The 22333-nt window shown below is 39.8% G+C and overlaps 1 protein-coding gene across 2 annotated transcripts in view; it reads right to left on the bottom strand.

Moving 5' to 3' along the window:
- The window catches only part of Bicc1 (BicC family RNA binding protein 1), a 284711-nt gene that overhangs the window by 169451 nt on the left and 92927 nt on the right, over positions 1-22333 (bottom strand). For both annotated transcript variants that reach the window (XM_013514878.1, XM_005385916.2), the window contains exon 2: positions 19080-19126. In XM_013514878.1, the coding sequence (XP_013370332.1) occupies positions 19080-19126 (47 nt within the window). The remainder of the gene's footprint in view (positions 1-19079; positions 19127-22333) is intronic.

Here is a 22333-nt window from a genome sequence, read left to right as displayed (position 1 = left end):
TGCTCCTGGTCAGCCCACCCTCTACCATGCCATCCTGCCTTGGAGCACACTGACCATGCAAGGACTGAAATTTCAGCGGGAGGCAAAAGAAACCTCTCCTCCTTCACTGTGGGTGTCAGGTACTTTGTCCCAGTCACCAGAAAGCAACTAAGACAAAGGGACGCTTTCATTTCATACACATAGAACCAAAATTTTAATTACTTGCCAAATTTGAATCATCTGTATTCATTTCTCAGAAGTCTCAGTCTGATTTCCATAAAACACAGCCAAAAGTAAACTGCGAAGCCAGAACTTTCAATCGTTTAACTGAAAAATGCATTTTTTCAAGCTGCATATCACAGATGTTCAAAACTTAGTTAAATGACGATAACTGTTTCATACCCATCACTCCGAAGCTGGCAGTTTCACTGTCCAAAATATAATGAAGATCACAATAGTCTGAAACTCATGTTTCAAAAATGGTTAAAAGTTAATCTCCCTGGGAATACATTTATCATCCAGGAAAGCAGCAGTAATGCATTCCTGACTCTGTGCTAATAAAGAGAAGTCAGAAATGGCAAAGCAAACTTCACTGCAAAATGTTTGGTCATCCTGGCCATCATTCTCACTTCTCGTCTCCAAGTAGATGGAGAACACGATCGACCTGGTCTCCTGGCTTTATCCTAGACTGCGATCCCTCCAATTACCCTCTTGATCTTTCACTTAGAGACTTTATGAACAGATCAGATGATATATTTATAAAATATTCTTATTGGTACACATATGTGTATGTGTATAATTTTAATCTCTTTCCTGACAGAAAAAGGCTCCTCTGTCTCTCACTCTGCCTCTCCGCAAAAGTACTTGTTGGTTGATTATTTCAGAAATGCCTGTCCACCCTGCCTCTGGTAAGAAAAGGGGGGCCCGGCGCACAGGTCTGGAGGGCATTTAACCTAACACAAAGGCTGCTGCCTGCTTATCAACTCTTCCACAAAGCCCCTGTCATCTTGCCCAACACACTAATTATACTTTTTTTAAAAACCCATTTTTCAAAATCCTGCTCAAACTCTTTCTCCTCCTGGAAGACCTAATTCTCCAAAGCAGAAAAAAACCAACAAAAATCCCTCATTCCTTCCATTCCTCTACAAAAAGCTCCTGCCACATTTGGTGCCACTTAGGAGCCCCTCTCCCCTGCAGTAATCTCCCCAGGGACAGGAGCCACAGGGTCCCATCCTCTCTCTGCAGCCCTGTACCCGACACAGTGCCTAGCTCAGAGACAGCACAGTGGCTGTCTCACAAATGGCTTCTTTAGTGCTTCTGTGAAGTCTGCACATAATCATTCACTCTGACTCCTTCTCATAAGCAGCTCTTCCTTTCAGGCTGAAGCTCTTTCAAAGTCAAAGTTACTCTTTAGTGTTTCCAAGGGACGTGCAAAAGAGCAAGAGAGCTTTTGGATTCACACATAATGAGGGAGGGGGTCTACTGTTAACAGATGAAAAGGACAACAAAGCGAAGTGATACTCAAAGGAGGAGAAACACACATCCCTGTTCTATAAAGCACTGAAAAGATCATTTCCTCAATTTTGCTAATATCTTCCTCTCAGTGCTCTAGATGAAGCCAAGAAAAGCGAGGGCTCTCCAAACCTACAGATCTGGGAAACAGGCCACAGCGCCTCTCAGACAGCACCTCCTACCTACTCACACGGATTCAGACCACTGGCTTCACAAATGCTGTAGAAAAGAATAACAGCAAGACATCCTATTTAAGAAGGCAACCCCAATCTAAACAAGGTCAAAGTTTTCTTACTCACAGAAGAGTACGATTTCTCAGGAGCTACACAATACACAGGCAAGGGGAATAGGAGCTTTTTTTTCCCCATCCTCTTTCAAAAAGTATATGATGATAAAGTCAAGAAAGAAATCCAAGGAGGAATCACAGAAGCCGCTATGTTACTAAGGCAATCTGTGTCACCTCCAGCGCAATTCCCTCATTCCCTGTCATCACTTTAACTTTAAGTAGCAGAAAGTCCGAATGACTGGATGATCACTTAATATGACAAAAGTACTAAATGCAGTCCATAAAAGGAAGTAAAGACATACACTTCTAGAACATTCTGATTTCAACAAAAATAGAGAATGAAAAAAAAAAGGTAAAGAAATTTATGTGTATACCATTCACAATGGCACTGACAAAAATTAATTACTTAGGAATTAACCAAGAAAGTTAAAGACCTCTAGAATGAAACCTACAGTGCTCTCTGAAAGGGAGACTGAAGACAATATCAGAAAGGTATTCCCTGGGCCGGGGATGTAGCTCAGTGGCATAAGTGCTTGCCTGGCAAGCCTGAGGTCATGAGTTCGATTCCCAGTAACAAAAAAAAAAAAAAAAAAAAAAAAGGAAAGGTACTCCCTGTTCCTGGATAAACAGAATCAATATAGTCAAGATGGCCATATTTCAAAAGCTGACACGCAGATTTAACAAAAGCCCAATCAAAATACCAATGGCATTCCTCACAGAACTACAGAAAAGAATGCTAAAATTCATTTGGAACCAGAAGAGACCCAAAAAGCAAAAGTAATCCTTGCTAAAAAGAGCAAAGCAGAAAGCATCACAATCTCAGATGTGAAGTTATACTACAAAACTACAGTGATAAAAACAGCATGATAGCAGCATAAACACAGACATGTGGATTAATGGAACACACCACAGGAGAAACAGCAGAAACAACCCTGGGTACATTCAGCTATTTGACATTTGATAACGGGGCTAAAAACACACTGGAGCCTCTTTAATAAGCAGTGCTGGGAAAACTGGCTACCCACATGCAGAAGACTGAATCTATACCCACACATTTCACAATGTATGGAACTAAAATCCAAGTGGATCACAGAGCTAAATGTTAAAAGAAAAACAATGAATCTTCTGTAAGATAAAATAGGTAAAACACTTAAAGTCACAGGTGCAGGCAGGGACTTTCTGAACAGAACCCCAATAGCCCAAAAAAGTACCAATAATCAATAAATGGGACCATAGCAAATTAAAAGGCTTCCACACAGCAAAGGAAACAACCAACAGAGTGAACAGCCTACAGGAAGGAAAAAAAATTGCCAGCTATTCTTTTGGCAGAGGACTGACATTTAGAATACGAAAAGTACTCAAAAAAACAGATCCCCAAAATAAAAGACTCAATTAAAAAATGGGCAATGGATCTGAAAAAGTGTTTCTCAAAAGAAGTACAAATGGCCAATAAATATACACAAAAAGTGCTCAGCATGCTGACCATTAGAGATATTCAAATTAAATAAAAACAGCATGGCTCTGGGGAAAAAAAAAAGAAAAAAAAAAAAAAACAACCTAAGGAACAATGGAACACATTAGAAGATACAGAAACCACTCCAGATATACTCAGCCACCTTACCTTTGACAAAGTTGCCAAACACCTTCACTGGAAGGAAGATAGCCTCTTTAATAAACGGTACTGCAAAAATGCTTTTGCACACGCCAAAGATTAAAATTATACCCATGTCTTTCACCACTGTGGTGGATTAACCAATGGTTAACTTGTAACATCCAGCTGAACTGAATCAGCATGGTGCAGAATGTGGAAGGCCCTTCTGAGGATGGTTGCCAACAGCATAAAAACTGGAGGGGAAGATGGTGTGTTGTCGATTCTCCTGGAGAAGCTTGTCACACTGGCCTTCCTGATATGAACTCAGCTGTTCTCATTGTCAGAGGAACTCGGGTCCTCACTGTCACTGAGGATTACTATGGTTCTCTTTGCGGGAGCTCTGCTAGTTACCTGGAGCATCACTACTTGGCTCTAGTGCAGATCCCTCAGCCTGCTGGTGCAGACTTTCTAGCTTCCACCAGTGGCTTCTGGGAGTTCCCAGTGCAGATCCTTGATAGAGACTTAAATGAGATATTGTCATGGGCTCTAGGCCTCCAGCTGGACTCATGGAGGGCACTGCCATGGGCTCTAGGTCTTTAGCTCGACTCATGCAGGATGTTGCTATGGGATCCAGGCCCTCAGCTTGGGTCTCTAGGGCAGGGACAGATATCCTGCACTCCTTTGCATCTGACTCTTTGGGTGAGTATTATAAAACAGCCAGGGATACAGCTCAAGGCACAAATGCCTGCCTGGCAAGTGCAAGGTTCTGAGTTCGAGTTCCAGTCCCAAAAAAAAGAAAAATTTATAAAATAATCCTATAAATTATGTGTCCTATATTCAATCCTTTCCCTTATAAGTCATGACTGCATCCATGTATTAAACTAAAATCAAAATGGATCAAACATCTAAATATTAAAACAAACATTAAATCTGCTAGAAGACAGAATAGGTAGAACTCTTGAAGACACTGGTATAGGCAAAGACTTTATGAACAAAACTTCAATTGTACAGGAACTTTCACAAAGGATCAACAACTGGGATCTCATCGTATTAAAAAGCTTTTGCACAGCAAGAGAAACCACTAATACAATAAAGAAACAACTCACAGTGTGAGAAAAAAATTTTGCTAGCTATTCCTCAGACAATGGATTATGATCGAGAACATATAAAGAACTCAAAAAGATCAGATCCCCCAAATTTAAAGACCCAATCCAAAAATGCGCATCTGAGAGGAATACACATTTCTCAGATGAAGAGGTACAAACAGCAATTAAAACTACACTGAGATTCCACCTCATCCCATAAAGAATGGCTATTATCAAGAAATCAACTAAGTGGCTGGGGATTTAGCTCAGCGGCAAAGCGCCTGCCTGGGAAGCGCAAGGTCATGAGTTCGGTTCCCGGTACCGGAGAAAAAAAAAAAAAAAAAAAAAAAAAAAAAGAAAGAAAGAAATCAACCAATAGCAAATACTGGCGAGGCGGTGGAGAAGAAGGAACGCTTCTGTATTGTTAGTGGGAGTGTAGCCTCTCCCACTGTGAAAATCACTATGGGGATTCCTCAAAAACCTAGGAACAGAGGTTCCCTTTGGCCCACCTATTCTCCTCTTGGTATCTTCCCAAAAGAATTAACAGCATCATACCACAGAGATACATACACAGCCATGTTGAGGCACAGATTGTAACAGCTAAATCTTGGAAGCAGCCAAATGCTCATCGACTGGTGAATGGATAAAGATGATGTGGTTTTTTTATACAATGGAGTGCTACTCTGCCATAGAGGATATACTCAAGGCATTTCTAGGTAAATGGATGCAGCTTGAAACTATACTCTTAAATGAAATAAATCAGACACACATGTAAATACCACCTTGTTTCTATGGTGTGAGAAGTCAAAAGTGTAAATAAGGGTGAAAATATATAATAGGTATTGTGAAACAGGAAGAAAATGTTCAAATGGAGAGGGGGAAATGAAAGGGGGAAGGGAAAGAAGAGAAAAGTAAAAAAAGACAAAAGAAGGAAAAAATGGAAACAGCTTTTGTAAGTGGGGAGGGGAGCAGAGGTTGAAGGGAGGGTAGGGCAATGGGGAAAAAGAATCAAGTTATATCATGTACAAGTACCAATTCTCTACGATCAATGTGATCACTATGTCTATCTAAAATATACCAAAAAAATCTGATTTTTAAAAAGAGAGATTTGCAAATTAAAACATCACTGAGATCCCATCTGACTCCAAAATGAATTGTCATCATCAACAACACAAACAAATGCTGGGGAGGCTGCAAGAAAGAAGAATCCTTTCGGCACTGCTGGGTGGAATGTAAACCAGTACAACCACCACTGTGGAGACTCTGCAAAAAATCAAAATTAAAAGGTCATTTGACCCAGCTACAAATACCTTCTATCGTATCACAGTGATCCATGCATGACCATTTTTATACCAGCAGTATTCATAATAGCTTAATCTTAGAAATGCCCTTATATGTCCATCAACAGATGAATGGATAAAGAAAATGGGATATTTATACATAATGGAGTACTATGTTGCCATAAAGAAGGATAAACTTCAGTTACTTGTAGGAAAATGGATGCACCTTGAGACCATAATGTTAAGTGAAGTAAATGAGACACACAACTTTAAATATCACATGAGGCTGGGGATTTGGCTCAGCGGCACAGCTCCTGCCCTGCAAGCGCAAGGTCGTGCGTTCGATTCCTGGTACTGGAAGAAAAACAAAAAAGTAAAAACAAAACAAATTGTAAATATCACATGAGTTCTCTTGTATGAGAAGCCCAAAGTAAAAGAGCAAAATAAAAGATAATAGGAAGCAGGGAGGTAGCTTTTTGGGACAGGGATCAAAAGATGGATGAGAGGGCTGGGGATTTAGCTCAGCGGCACAGCGCCTGCCTGACAAGTGTGAGGTCGTGAGTTCAATTCCCGGTACCGGAAAAAAAAAAAAAACAAAAAAAGAAAGATGGATGAGGGGGAAAGCAGGGAGGGGCAGGGATAAGAACTGACATGGATCATGCACATGTACCAGTTCCCCACAAGGAGTGTAATCACGGTGTAATACAAATGTGTACTAATAAAAAATTAAAACTGAAAGTTTTTCCCCTCTATTAAAAATGCCAAAAAACCAGTTCTTTTCAGGAAAGAATTTACTTCCAAAGAAATTTAAAAAATAAATACTGCAAAAGAGCTAGTTTGAGACAAGGCATAACTGCTAAACACACAAAATGTGTGGGTAGCATTCCGGATATTTAATCATTTAATCCAAAAATCAAATTCCTCAGAGAAACAAGAGAGTAGCAAAGTGTTCTCCTTAACCATTTTTACGAAACACAGAAAATGTTTATATGCTGTACTGACCTTTCTACATGCTGGCCAGTTACAAACTTTTACACACACACACAAATATACATATATATATACACACACACACACACATATATATGATGTTGAAAAATAACAACAATGCCAGTGTCAAAGGAGAAAGAAGAAATCCTAACATGGAGAGAAAAGCTTGTAATAAAACCTTTTTAAAAAGGAGGGCAGCAGTCCCTTTTCCACCCATGGTATCAACAGTCATCACTCTCTTATTTTTTGAATAACGGTGGCAGCTGGTGAAACAGACCCCTCTTGAAGGAGAAGACTAGTCTCATACAATACATATTAAACACCCAGCGTTCACCACGCTTGGTAAAATGCAGTCTAACGCTTCAGAGCACACAGTGGTCCTGCTGCTGCATACATGTATTAAATGAGATTCAGGGGAAAGGTCTTGCGCTTTCTCTAAGGAGCACTGCTCCTTGAAAGAGGGAATGCATCTCTAGTCTGCTACTTACTTAGGCCCTGTAGTTCCCAAATACATCAAACCAGGAGAAGACTCCAAGGACACCTCCGGGCCAGACCTCAGGAGCTGTGCCGGCCAGCAGAGCCTCCTCTGCTGCTCATCTGCTGCCCCTGCGGTTCTCCGCTCCACCTCCCCACCATGGATGGCCTGTGCTGCCTGTGCTGCCCGCTTCCCTCCCCTCAGCACCCCAGCTTTCCCATGGCCTCGCACATCTACTTCATGGCCTTTCCTATCCTGACCGCACTCCCACTCAGGCCAGGCCCCAGTTCCCTGCTTCACTGGAGAAAAGTCTGTCTCAGCGGAGTCTGAGAAGCTGCCCTTAGGTCATAAGCACTGGCTTCAAGAGGGTCCGCTGCTGGCCTGGTGCTCACAGCGGCTGTGGCTGGAGATGGGGGAAGGGGCAAGGGCTGCACAAATGAGCCTGTTCTTTTTCACATGGGAAGCAGGAGCTGTAATCACAACCCCACAGACTACAATGTACCTCACTTCAAGAGTACTTCTCAGAGACGAAAATGAGAGGGATGCAATCGCAAGACAGTTTGAAAGCAACCTATCTTGTCAAAATAAAATGCCCACAATTGAAACACCTCAAACAGCTGTTCTTTAGAAAACAGAGTCCTAAACTTGAAAAAAAACCAGTTCATGAACTCACAAGGATAAAGTACCAGAGACAGACTTCAGAATGACCAACCTTAACAGGATTCTGAAGTCTGACTGCTTAAACCTAATATAAAAGACTACAAAGTTCATATATCATTTATTTTACTGCATTAATTTGCTTCCAGCCTTTAGGTAGTCCCTGTAATACAGCAAAAGAACCCTAATTCAGAATGTAGGACCTTCTTTGGCAAAACTCGCAAGTTTAGGCAGAACCCCTCTCACTACAGAAGCACAGTCCACAAATGAGGGTATGATAATCACTGACTTAAAGAGAACATTTACCATTAATTACTATAGTCAAGTATAATGTCGAAAAATCACCATTCAAGCTGCCACCAAGTAGCTCCCAACCCTAAAAACCACAATAAATCTAAGGGTATTTACACCATAACACCCTTATCTAGAAGAGACAATGCCACATCCAGCTTTAAACTCTACAGATTCTTTGGCAAAGCCACATTAAAGCAGCAAAGCTTAAAGTTCTTAACTGTCACTTGAGCCAGACTTAAAGGCTATGTACCAATTCCATCATTTTACAGGCTGTCACTCTGTAGCTGAGTCCTTTTCCTTAGATAAACCATGGAGCCCAAAGTGAAGAAAGGAATCTGTACTATTTAGACAAGGTCAAACCAGTTGAAGTCTTCAGAAGTCTCCACATTTTCCTATTCTAGCCAAAACTGCCCAACAGTCCCCCAAGTAAATGTCAGATCAAGAGATTAGTATCAGTTTGAAGTCAGGAAGTATAGTCACTTCATACTGTGTATCTAGTAATGACACTGGCACCAACCTCCCCCCTAGAGTTGAAAGCAAAATGTCCAGGGATGACAACTCCTTAAGTCTTTGACCAAGTCAATGGGGAGAAGAGCTTATATAATCTTAAAGTACTTCTGGATCACATCTGTATTGTACACAATAAATGCACTGACCAGGCTAAATTTGAACTCAATGCCCAGATACTGTTGCCATAATTTAAAATACAACTTTGACCCTGCTACTCAACATGAGCAGAACAGGAAGAATTATGAGAACTAAGTTGTAGGATAAATAAGAAAACCATGTAAGCTGGGCATGGTAGCACACACCTGTAATCAGAGCACTTTGACGGGCTGAGGCAGGAGGATCATAAGTTTGAGGGCACCCTGGGAGATTTAGTGACAGTGAGATCCTGTTTCAAACCTTTTAAAAAATATTTAAAGAAAGAAGGCTGGGAAAGGAGCTCAGAGTAGAGGACCTGTGTTCACTTCAGGAAGAAGAGGAGGAGGTGGCGGCAAGAGGGAGGGGAAGGAGCAGAACCAAGTATCTCTGGTCTGAGGAAAATAAGGCACAGAAATGTAAAAACCAACTTCAGCGTCTGCATACACCTCTGATGGCAAAAACAAGGGCAAATCCATGAAAAAGGGGTAAATTCTTAATACTTTCAAAAACTAATCTATGAAGATTGATTTTGTCTTTATAACTACTGTAGGTGATAAAGAAGGGATTTCTGTATTTGATGGAAAGTCAGACTTCTTAGGGTTTTTTTTTAAACGAACAACAACAAAAAAGCCCATCTTCTGTAAATTGAAAACAATTAATGACTCCATGGGCAACCTCAATCTATTTTAACTATTATCTGCTTTTCTCCAGAAAATAATAGTTGTCAAGCCTGATTATAAAAGTAACGCAGGTTCAATGAGGGAAAGTACAGAGAAAAAAACTACACATAAATTTCACTACTAAGACAGCCAGCATTAATATTTTGGCACCTATATAACAGAATTTGAGTCAAGTCTTTTGCCCTAAATTTTGTATTAATATAGTTAATCAATTTTCAAAGTCATTAAATATTTTAAAAATATGATTTTAATGCTTACATAGTAACCCAATATTTAGACACATAATATTTCAAACATGACATTTTGAGCACACAAGATATTTCAATTTAATTTTAATCTCTACAATATCGCTACAGTGAATGTCTTTTTATGTTGATCTTCAAACATACCTCTAATAATATGCTATATGTATATATTAAGGCTAAATTTGTCCTGTGCTTAAGATATAAAGACAATTTGAGCCACACGACAAGGAAAAGACATACTAGTATATACCACACACAAAACTACCGAAGCAAATGCAAAGTTTCTGTGATTAAAACTAATTGAACTGAATCTCTCATTAAACAGTTAATGTCACTATGTTCAAAACTGTTTCTGACCTACATGAAAATGTTCATATTTGAATATTATAGTTTATTACTACTGTACAAGTTTGGGTCATATGTGGTAATGTGCAAGTAGCTTCGAAATCTTAATATCAACCAGAAGATCTTTCAATTAAAGGGAATGCTGGCAACTGTAGGAATTAAGATAGGCATTTCATCTATACGGAGAATGTATTTTACAAAATGATATATTATCTTTTTTAAATTAATACCAATAAATTCCTTAAATGCACCTTTTCATGCTCACTTACACCACAAATCAGTAATTGAATCCTGCTCTGTAACCCTTCTTTAAAAGACCTACTTGTACGAATTCAACGTTACTGTCTAAAAATCCAATGTTGGGAGTTTGTCTTCAAGAAGAGAAATAACTTTAATCAATGGATAAATTTTCATGAGATGTTAAGGTCATTATCATTCACTTTTTAAAAATCATACTACCAATTCACTTGCAACCACTGCACTCAAAATATTTTTCAATGAAATTTCCTGCTTTCATGATTCCAGAAAGAAGAAAAAAACATGGAAATGTAGCTTTCATAAAGTTGCATAAATGACTGCCAAAGCAGAAGTCAAGGATACACCCTTAGAGTGCAGGTCAATGCACGTAGGTGCCTCCACAGCACACTATGAGACTATAAACTCAACACTTAGGTTCCTGTGCTCAAATGCATACAAGGACGGGGGACGGAACTTAAAGCTAGAACAATGCATGATGACCATGACACTTGCTCTTTTTCTTAATCTTTTCTCACTAATCCTTATCTGCTAAACTCTCAATGAAAGATGGAGAACAGATAAAAACAGGAGAGAATCTTATCCTTAACAGCTTTATAGATGAGGAGCTTTGGAGAAGCTCCTTTTTTCCAAGTTTTACATAAGGAGTTGGCTGTCTACATCTAGACTGCAGAATGAGACAATCAAGTCACAGATTCTCTCCCTGAACATTATCTCTAGGGTCACAACGCTGTTATTAGTACTAAGAACTCAGGGTCCCTGCATGCTAGCTTTGGAGCCCAAGTGTCCATCAGTGGTGACATCCTTTGGTGATAATCATTACTTAGATTTGGTACCAACATCATAATGCTTAGGTTCTCAAAAACCTTCCAAAACCATCATAACATCAAATACTATTCACTGTACCCTTTTATAAATGTAAACTGGGAATCAGGTTAGTATATTTCCTATTGAAACAAATACTCCAATTTAAGTTTGAAAATGTTCCATTTAAATCTATTTTGAGTTTTCTATGGGTAAGCATAAAAACTCAAAGACTGAAAAAATACATTCATGGCCTCTAATCAATTAAATTCACTTTTAAATAAAACAACATTTACTTCTCTTACTAGAGGAATAGGATCCATTCAACACATACAAAATTATGGTCAGTGAAAACACAGATGTAATTTTATCACCTCTGCCACCTTCCAATAAAAAAATTCATGTCTCCCCATCTAAGACCACCTCATAATAACCTCAGCCTGAGGGAAGAGGGAGCCAAAGCTTCCCCACAGCAATTTTCCCCAGACAGCAACACTTCCTACTTTCCAGTCTCAAAATGCCAAAAGTAATGTGTTTTCCTAAAAAGTATGAGTTTGAGGATTATAAAAATATACCACATAAGCCTCCAAACAGTATCTTATTTGTTAGACTGTTAGCCCTTGTGACAAGGGATAGTTTATAGGTCACTTTCCGAATAATCATCCAACATATTTTGAGTATAAAATACCTCTTCATTTAAAACATGTGCTATATACTTTGAGGGAAAATACTGCACAGAATCCAAAACCTGGCTTTCATCAGTTAAAATGCTGACTGGATTTTGTCTTTTTTGGCCATCAGATTACAGATCTCTAAAGCCTTTTGCTTTGATGAGTCACACTTGTAATACAATCCCTGTACCCATCCCCACCTTATACACTGTAGTACATTTTGCCTCCAAAATCCAATCATAATCATTTTCACAAGAGGAAAAAACACAGAAGTGATTAAAAGGAAACAGGACAGACAGTGAGTAAGCCATGAACAACTGCCGAAAACCTTCCCCAAAAATCTGTGAGATCATTTCCATCTGTTTCAATTAGACAGAGTTGCCATTAGCAGGGGACACCAGAAAGAATACTGATAAGTTGTAACTTTTCTCTACTTTTTTAAGTGTAGACACAGTCCAAAACTAAAATGTACAATTTTTTTTAAAAACTCTGTAAAGCTATAACACACACAAAAAGAATTTGGCAAACATTTAATGCAAGTAGTTTAATCTGCTGTCCCATGAACCAATTAGAGAATGTGAAAAAAATCACTTTAATATGCATTTTTAACACACATGAGAAAATGGTAAAGATATATAAACAGTTCTTTAAAGGTAACCTGTAAAATTATAGGTAATTTTTTCCTCTTTTTTATGCCAATTATATATTCAGCTTATAAAATGTAGGTATTACTTGTAGTAAGAAAAAAACTAATTTGGTACAAATTATTAGGCAGTTAAAATCCACAGATCAAAATGCATACCCAAATGTGATAAGTAACATTTATAGTTTTAGTACATTTTTCTGAAGAATTATCTTCTTCATTAAAAGGTGACACAGCTGAACTATGTGCTCCCAAAATTCACACACTAAAGTCCTAACTCCTAGGACCTCAGAATGTGACTTTATTTAGAAGCAGGATCATTGCGATTTAATAAGCTGAGATCATAGCAAAGCAGGTGCCCCTTGATCCAATATGATGGGTGTTCTTATAAAAAGAAGGAAATCTGGAAACAGTTACACACATAGGGAGAATATCCTAGGATGACGAAAGACGAGATCTGGGTGATGCTTCTATCAACCAAAGACCACCAATAATCACCAGCAAAATTGTCAGAAAATGGAACAGATTCTCTTATAGCCATGAGGTGGAACCACTTCTCTTGACATCCTGACACTGGACTTCCAGCTCCCAGAACTTTGAGACAGGACATTTCTCATGGTTCAGCCACCCAGTTTGTGATGTGGCAGTCCTAAGAGACTAATCCACAAAGTATCTAAGTATACCACACAAAGACATTCCTTTAACTATGTATATTTTTTCCTAACAATCTTGTTTTTGGTAAATAGTGGTTATAAAATCAGTTTTTTCTTCAAATATCTCAGCCTCTCCTTTCCTTCCTCTCAGTGTTGCAATTGGGTTACTTAGAAACATCTTCTCTAATGGAAGGGGAGAGGAAGTGGCCCTGAGACCACGTACATCTCTCGCCAACATTCCTTTCTCCCCAGCTCACATTCGGATGTGATGGGGACCCAGCCTCAACCATGAAGACGAGGTCCACACTCCAAAACAGCCACGCCATGGCACAGGAGGAAGCTGAGTCTAACTGGAAGCTCAGGGCAGAGCTACCACTAAGCTGGGAAGCATCCCTCAAAACGCTACCTGACAGTAAAACAAAGAATATTCTTTTCTGCTTTTTATTTTATTGGTATATTTTAGATATCACATTAGCCATAGAGAATTTGTACCTATACATGATATATCTTCATTGTTCTTTTTTTTCCCATTCCTCTCCCCTCCCTTCAACTCCTCTTCCTCATTTACAAAAGCTTTGTTTCCATTTTATCCATCTATTCTTTCTTTACTTTTTCTTCTTTCTTTTCTCCCTTCCCCTCCTTTGTTCCCCTTCTAATTTGACCGTTTTCTTCCCATTTGCCAATATCTATTACACTTTTTGGTCCTTATTTCGGTTTCTCACCCCCAGAAAACGTGGTATTTAAACATCTGTGTCCCATTTATTTCCCTTACAAGTATGATCTCACAGTGCAACCACTTAGCTAGAAACGTCTCAAGCTTACCCTTCTTTGTGGCAGAGCAGTACTCCATTGCATAAACTAAACACATCTCTATCCATTCACCGGTTGATGGGCACCTGGGCTGTTTCCAAGGTTTAGCTATTACAAACTGTCCTACTATAACTATGGGTGTACATATATCACTGTGAATGATGCTTTTCTTTCGGGAAGATACCAAGAAGGGGAACAGAATGGGTCAGTGCACTGTAGTTTCTCTGCTCTAGTGGCTTACTTAGCCTTTTACCCTAATTGTGTGTCAAGGACATAAGGCAATACAAACACAAAGCAAAACAGTACGGAGAAAACTTGGGACATCACTAGAAGAAAGTCACTAAGTTTTTGAGAGTTCAGGGTACAGAAAACTGAACAAGGTGGATGTGGTGGCACATGCCTATAATCCCAGTACTCAGAAGGCTAAGTCAGGAGGATCGCTGTGAGTTCAAAGCCAGCCTGAACTGCACAGTGGGACACTGTCTCAAAAAGACGAAAGGAAGGAAGGCAGGCAGGCAGGCAGGCAGGCAGGAAGGCAGGCAGGCAGGGAACTTGAACAATCAGTATTACAGCTTCAAATTCAATATAATATATTTGATACTCTTATTATCTCCTAAACTCAAACTCATTATTATATAAATATACTAATTATTATTCTGAAAGATACATTTAAATTTTAGTTCTTCTAATTTGAAAACTTAAATGAAAATAATAACTAATTGAATGCTGTATAATTCAATTAGTATAAATATACTGATATTATTTTACATGTATGTTATGGTACCAAAACACAAGGTGACACATAAAAATGTCACACTCCTTCTCTCATCCCTGCCTCAGGGAGAGCCACCACGAAGTAGGCAAGGGCCCTTCCAGATTTGGAAAATGATTTTATAATGACTAGAATAATTGAGCTCGACACCCTACTACAGAGAGGTTTTAATTTTCATTTGATAAATACACCCCAGAGTCAAATTCAAAAACATGCCAATATTAAGCAAACAGACACTTCAGAATAGCTGCCTTATTCTGAGAGGAAAAAAGTACTTCTAAAAAAATGCCAGTGAGTATCAGCAGAGCCTATTTCCTCTTAAATATTTTCAAAGATTTCATGTGAAAGTTCCTGGGGGTCAACTCAAGGCTTCTCTATTCCTTTGTTTTGCTGCAGAGGAACCATAATGGCTATTTTTTGTCTGATCAAAACAATGAAAATTACACTTCTTGAATGCGCAGAGTGTGCCTTTTATTAAATCAGTAGATTTTTTTCTAAGATGAGTATCCAAGTGCTACATGGATGCCTATCCATCAAGAAGCCACTTTCTATTGAACTAAAGAAGAAAATGAGGAGATAAAAATTACTCCCATGTTACTTATTTGGAGAGATCATTTAACCTGCAACCAAGAACGGAATCTAACATTTGCAGCTTAGGAGTTCATGGGATGCACATGTGTTCTCGGACTCAAACACATGTTTCCACTTAAACTGCTGGAATGTATATATGGCTCCACAAAGGGTGATAAATATTAGCAAATCTTCTAAGAATGAAAACTCCGTGCGACCATACATATCGCATTTTGATTCAGCTTTTAAAATGTCTTGACTTGCACAAAGCTAAACAGTCTGCTTTTTACATTTTCAAGTTAAAAAACAACGAAGAAGAAAAACCCAAAGATAGCAGCTATGTGTACCACCACAACGAACCTGAAGCAAATCTAGGGTTCCACTCCTCTGTCTCCTCTCTTCTTGCCCTTGTTGGCAAGCTCATCCCAGCTAACTGTCCAGGTAGTGAGTGTAACTCGGATCCTAACCAATGTCTAATAACACCACGCCAGGGACTTCAGCCATAGCTTCAGCTGCATGGACCTAAAGCATGGGTAAGAAACTACACTGGTCTGGCACATTCTATTTGTAAAGCAAAGCATTAGCACTGTCGATTATTTTAATTTAAATCCCTTTAGGAACAGTATCTCCATACAAAAAACTACTTCCATACACAGGACAACATGCCTCACCTATCACTCTGAACCCCTCACAAGTCATGAGCCAGTAAGTGTCTGAAATGAGTTCATCTACCTTGAGCTCTCCTATGTTTTATGTCTTTGTATAGAATGTCTTTTCCCAGGCACTCAAACTTTCTCCTTCACATGGCTAACTTCAATTCTTTCAAAGACCTCAAGAAGCCCTTGCTAATTTCCTGCAAGCCCAGGCAAATGCTTAACCCTCTGTGGCCCCAGAGTCTCCACTTATGTGACTGTATGACCAAGCATCACATACTCCTTTCAGGCAGAAACCATGCCTGGGTCATTTTTGTCTCTTCTGTGTGTATAGCACATAGGAGGTGGTAAATGAGCCTTTCTAAAATGAAGAAATGGCAATGTGAATATCACCTCTTGACAGCATTTGAATACTCTCAATTTCACTGAAAGGAAATACAGAGGAATATTGAAGTTGATGAAAGAAAGAAAGAAAGAAGAAAAAAAGAGAAAGAGAGAGAGAGAAAGACAAAGACAAAGAGAAAGAGAAAGAAAGAGAAAGGAAGGGGGAGGGGAGGGGAGGGAAGGAGAGGGGAGGAGAGGAGAGGAGAGGAGAGGAGAGGAGAGGAGAGGAAAATGGAGTGGGAGGGAGGCAGGAGGAAAGAAAGAGAAAGACAAGATTTTTAAAACGCCATCCCTGCTCCACACCTGTGTTTTCCAAAGGAAATGATGACCCTGTGTCATAGCTACTTCCTCCACTGCTGGGAAAAATACCTAACACCCACAATGTTAGAAAGGACAGATTTACTTTGCCTCACATTTCAGTCAATAGTCAGCTGGCTCCAAAGCAGGATAGCATGGCAGAGGGGCCTGGTGGAGGAGAGCTGCTCCTGGCATGGGAGATAGGAAGCAGAGAGAAAAGAGGGGAGCTGGGAGAGACACACCCTTCTGAGCCACGCCCTGTGATCTAAATGTTCTCTATCCAACAGCAAGCCAGCCTGTCTTAGTTTCTTTTCTCTCACTGCTGACCCCCAAAATAAAGGAAGGAAAGGTTTATTTAGCTTACAGTTTGTGGAGGTTTCAGTCCATACTCGGCTGGCTACAAGGCAGGGTGGCAGAGGGCAACCAAGGAGGCACAACACAGCAAAAGCAACAAGCACAAAAGGGAGGAATGGCCACAAGCAGCCTCTTCCTTTCCCTGACATATGCAAACTATCCACCCCAGGGTGGGTGTAGTCTCACACCCATAATCAATCAAACTCTAAAAGCCTGCCCCATGACCGCATGAGGCTTTGGGGGGACACCCAGACACAAACCATAACACAGCCACACATATCACCATATCCAATTACTTCCCAAAATCCCCACCTGTAGCCACATGAGACTTCAGGGGGATACCAAGATGTAAACCATAAAATTCTTCCCCTGGCCCCCAAAAGACTCATGCACATCTCTTTTTGCTTTTGAGTGAATTTCTTATTTTTATTAGTATGTGTGTGCAGTACATAATTACACTTATTGTGGGGAGCTGGTACACAACACACCTTAATCTTTTCTTCATCCTCTGTCCTACACATTCCTCCCTGGTCCATCTCTTGATCCCCTTTGCATGTGAAAAAGATTTTTCTCTTTCCTATTATCTATCTTTTATTTTATTCTTTATTTATATTTTTTGTTTCTCATGTAAGAGAAACCATGTGACATTTAAGCTTGTGTTTCTAATTTATGTAACTTAATGTTATAGTCTCAAAATGCATCCATTTATCTTCTGACTGCCTCAAGTGGATCCTTCTTGATGAAAAAGTAGCACTCCAGTGTGTATAAATACCAAATTTTCTTTATCTACTCATCTGTTGATGGGTATATAGGTTGTTTCCAAGATTTAGCCATTATAAACTGTACTGCTATAAATGTGAGCATGTGTGTATTACTGTAACATGCAAAATGCATTTAGTTCATCTCTAAGAGTTGCTGAAGTCCCAGCCCTGCTGAAAGTCCAAGTCCAAAGTCTCCGCTGAGACTTAAGGCAAACTCTTAGCTTGAGTCTCTATAAAAATCAAAAAGAAAGTGACCTGTCTCCTTAGCCAGACCCTGCTTCCCAACAGCAAGCCACCTAGAACACCCACAGAATCCAATCACCTCCCCAAACCCCCACCTATGATCTTATTAGGCTTGGGGGAAAGAACATCTAGATATAAACCCTGACACCACCCAAGCAGCAATGAACCTCATCTACAGCCATAGCTTCCTTTCCTATAGCTCAGCTGTGTGGCTGCTCCTCCACACGTGCTTCCTGGATCCCTATGAAAACAAACACAGTAAACCCAGCGGAACAAAAGAAAGGAGATACGCACTCAAAGCAATCTTTCTGAAAGGACAGTATCTACTTTTGTACGAAACACTCATTTTGAGAAAAAAACAACCGTTATAATTTCTTATCATCGTTTTTCAGTCGCCTTCAGCTCACGTTTCCCTTTGCTGGCCCCACTGCCCTCATTGACAGTTAGGACTTGCAGCAGCAGCAGGGACAGAATGGGTGTGGTGACCAAGTGTGGACAACAAGGTGTCAAGGGCATCTTTTCCTTAATCAAAAGAACTATTACAGTGAAAGACACACTGGCAGTAATCCCCCTCAAAATACTCTTCCTCATCACAAACACACTTATCCCATCATTCTCGCCACTTCCTGAAGCAATTCTGGAAGTCCTCCTTCATGAATATCTTTAGATGCACTGGCATATCTGCCCTGATGCTCTGAACTGATTCAAAATATTTCATCTTTTATAAACTATACCTCCCTGTCCATCATCGTGCCTACCAGAAATAGGAAGTACTATGAGGGATTCCTCCTGACCTCCCAAGTCAGGCAATTTTGGGGGAAAGGAGGAAATACAGGATAGTAATAAAAGCGTATCAAGAGGAAAGTGCTGTGCTGGTTTCTATGTAAGAAACTAACCTGACAGCCTCTCTGCCTCCTTGTTTTCAAATAAAACCTTCAATAGACTGCTCTGGAAGGAACCTTCTTAGAATGGACAGTACCAAGCAGTAGCATCTCACCCTTTCCTTCCTTGACTACTTCCAGTTAAATCACCAAAACCTATTTTTCTTAGGCATGGGGAGCTCTCAAGAGACCTCTGGTGCAGCTGGTGAAACTGGGATATTTTCCAACTTATTCCCACCCAGAGCAACAGTAAAACACACTTACCTTTTGAAAAAAGTCTTCCCCACTTCTGCCTTTTCCTTCAGCTGCAGCTGTAAATAAAAATGCATGCAATTAAAATAGTTTCTTTTCAAATGATGCATTCAAAAAACTCAACTACCATGTATGAGGACATGAAGGAAAACAGGAGGCCACCCTTGCTCCCCTAAAGCTCAACATGTCATCTGGAAACCAAACTCAGTAAAGAATAAAACACTAATTCCAATCAACTATACATCTTTTGATTATGTAAAGACTCTGAAAGATGTATGATTCTCCGTTTCCACATGGACATAAAAGGGACCTCACCCTTTCATAGTGAAGAAACTATATGAATAAATACAATGATCAAAGTAATCAGCTACAGGGCTTCACTCACTTCCCATCTGTAAGCAATCCCAGACACGAAGCTGCCTTGTCCACAGGGGATTCTTTCAGCAGGTCAGTATTCAGTCAGTTCAGCTTTTATTGCAATGACTAATGTACATGGATTATAGCTGATATACTGTGCTACCTAATTTACTCTTTTATTCACATATACAAAGACAAAAAGTGATGAGAATTAGATACTAATCATGGTGAAAGTCATGGCCAACAATAAACTTCATGTGACCTTAAAAGGTTAATGTGAACATCATTTCTGTATCTAAAGAGTAGCCTAGAAGTACAGAACAAATCCATTTTTCTGCCTCTGTTCAAAAAAACCTTGCGACTGGATAGATTTATTCATTTGTGGTAAGGGAAAGAGAATTTAACTACAAGGAGGGATGAGACGTAGTGTCAACAGCATCTTGAATGCAACAGTTTCAGACTACATCATTACAAGGACAAATACCCACCAGGATTCTGATTTGGGTGCAGGGCAGCACAGCAGTTAACTGGACAAGTTAGCCCTCACCCTGGCAAGGGCAAAGAAAGAGCTGAGGAAAGAACTCCTGCAAAATGAAGTCTAGAAGACCATGGTAACCCCAACACTTGCCACACAATATTACCATAGAACAGTGCGTGTGTCTGCGTATGTGTGTTCATACTACTTCTTGCAATGCTTAACACCCAAGAATTGGGGCAGATTAATCACTCAGTCATATTTGTTGCATTGTAAGCTTTGACAAGTAACTACTATTAAATCTGACATTATGTTAAGTAAAGAATTTAAAATTCAGACAAATCAACTCTGCGTTCAAAGAAGTAACATATTAAAATTTAAATTCTTTTTTCACCAACTCAAATGTAATGTGAAACATAAGACTATTTTCTAATTTTATAAAAATACACTTTTATCACACATTTACATTAAAAGAAGAGTACAGAATATGTATTTCTGGGATTTCCAAAGTCACTTGGAAGAAATCTATGAAAGTAAAAGCCTAAATATTCAAAATTTAAAAACTTCTCTTCTAATGTGTGGTAGGGCTGGATAATGGCCCTACCACATGGCCCAATCCATGGCCCAATACCTGGCACCAGTGAATTCATTGCAATCCCACATGGCAAGAAGGGATTGTACAGATGTGATTAAGTTAAGGATCTCACGATGGAAAGATGGTCCCAAATTATCCAGTTGGCCCCAATGTAATCATGTCCTTACAAAACAAGGAAGTCAGAGATGTCAATGAGGAAGTCAGATTAAAAGGCGTATGACAGCAAAAGCAGAGATGAGGGAAGAGAAAGACTTGAAGATGGAGGAAATTCTCAGAAGCTAAGAAATACAGGTGACCTCCAGCAGCTGGAAAAGATAAAGAAATGTAATACTGCCTACAGCCTCTAAAGGCTGCCAACACTGCTAGCACCCTGATTCCAGCTCAGCGAAACTCATTTCAGATTTCTGATCTCCAGACCTCTATGACAATAAATTTACACCGTGTTTATCCACTAGATTTGTGATAATCTGTTACAACAGAAAAAGGAAACTAAGCTCTAATGTCCATATCTTTTTAACTTCACTTTTTGCACAAATTCCACGCAACCACGCGTGTTTTCCACGCAAAACATAACCTTAGCCCAGATACTTCCTGTGGGTCATTTAATTCATACATTTACACAAATAAATTCTTTGTTTTTGATAAGCTATGATTAATCTCTAACCTGGACATATATCAATATTAAAGCTTTAAGAACTTAAAATGAAAAAATAATCAGTTCAGCATAGTTCTGGATGTGGACAACGGACTTGCTGGGGAGGAAAGACCCACCCTGGGTGTGAGGGGCACCAACCAACAGGTTTTAGCCTGACTGGAATGCAAACAGAAAGAAGGAAACTCTACTGCCTCCTGCCTGCCCTGCCACAGACTACTGCTCCTCTGCCATGGCACCCCACCTTGGAGCTAGCTGACTACAGAATGAAACCTCTACAACCTGTGAGCTAAATAAACCTCTCCTCCTTTAACCTGTAGGCTCTGGGTATTTTGTCCCAGCAACAAGAATGCTGCTGACTACAAGGTCATCAGCATGACAGAGCCGGGGCTGCTTTCTGAGACCACCAAGATGCTCCAAGCCAAGGAAACATCCAGCTACTCTCAGTTGAACACGCTCACGATGGCTTCCCTTCCACTCTGCGAGCCCAGGAACCAAGGCACAGGGCTGCAGACTGAGCTCAAAGGGATGCTCCTCATCAGCTGAGGACATGATATCCCTCTATAGTTCTGTCATGCCAACTACTAAAGAAAATCACTCTCGCTGCTGGAAGTATGTCAGGGTGGCAGAAGTACACAGTGGGAGTCTGCAGATCCGCTCTGTCCCTGATATGCAGAAGTCGGTGGCGGAAAATAGTCTTCTGGTGTCACTCGCTTACAAGCTTTCTGAGTAAGAACCCTCCCAATCCTACCGAGTAGGGGTTTATGTGAATTATTACAATGTTTCAAAGAAGCCAACACTCTGGACGCCCAGCAAACCCATCCCTGTGAGGATGAGAAAGGGCTGTAGCTGTTGCAGACCAAAGACATTCATCTCTTCCAAATGAAATGGCCCACAGCAGCTTCTAGGTGAGCGTTACACTCAATGTGCTTAGGGTTACTGAAACTCAGTTTTCTGTTATTCTAGCTTGCAGATAATCATATTTCTTAAATGTACAATTACATTTTTTTAAAAAATTAAATAAAATGCTAATTTTAAAGATGCACAAAATAATACAGTTCTTTTTTACTCCACCAACACTTGGGGCCTACATGAATGAACAGAAATAAGCATTTAACTTACACAGTCCTGACCCTTATGATATTCAAAGCCACCCAACTAGTAAAACAAAACCAAAATTAAAATGC

The sequence above is a fragment of the Chinchilla lanigera genome, unplaced genomic scaffold (genome assembly GCF_000276665.1).
Source record: "Chinchilla lanigera isolate Chin_1 unplaced genomic scaffold, ChiLan1.0 scaffold00024, whole genome shotgun sequence".
In the NCBI taxonomy this organism is placed as follows: Eukaryota; Metazoa; Chordata; class Mammalia; order Rodentia; family Chinchillidae; genus Chinchilla; species Chinchilla lanigera.
Note: the sequence above shows the minus strand (reverse complement) of the source record. Positions and strands in the feature narration are given on the sequence as shown.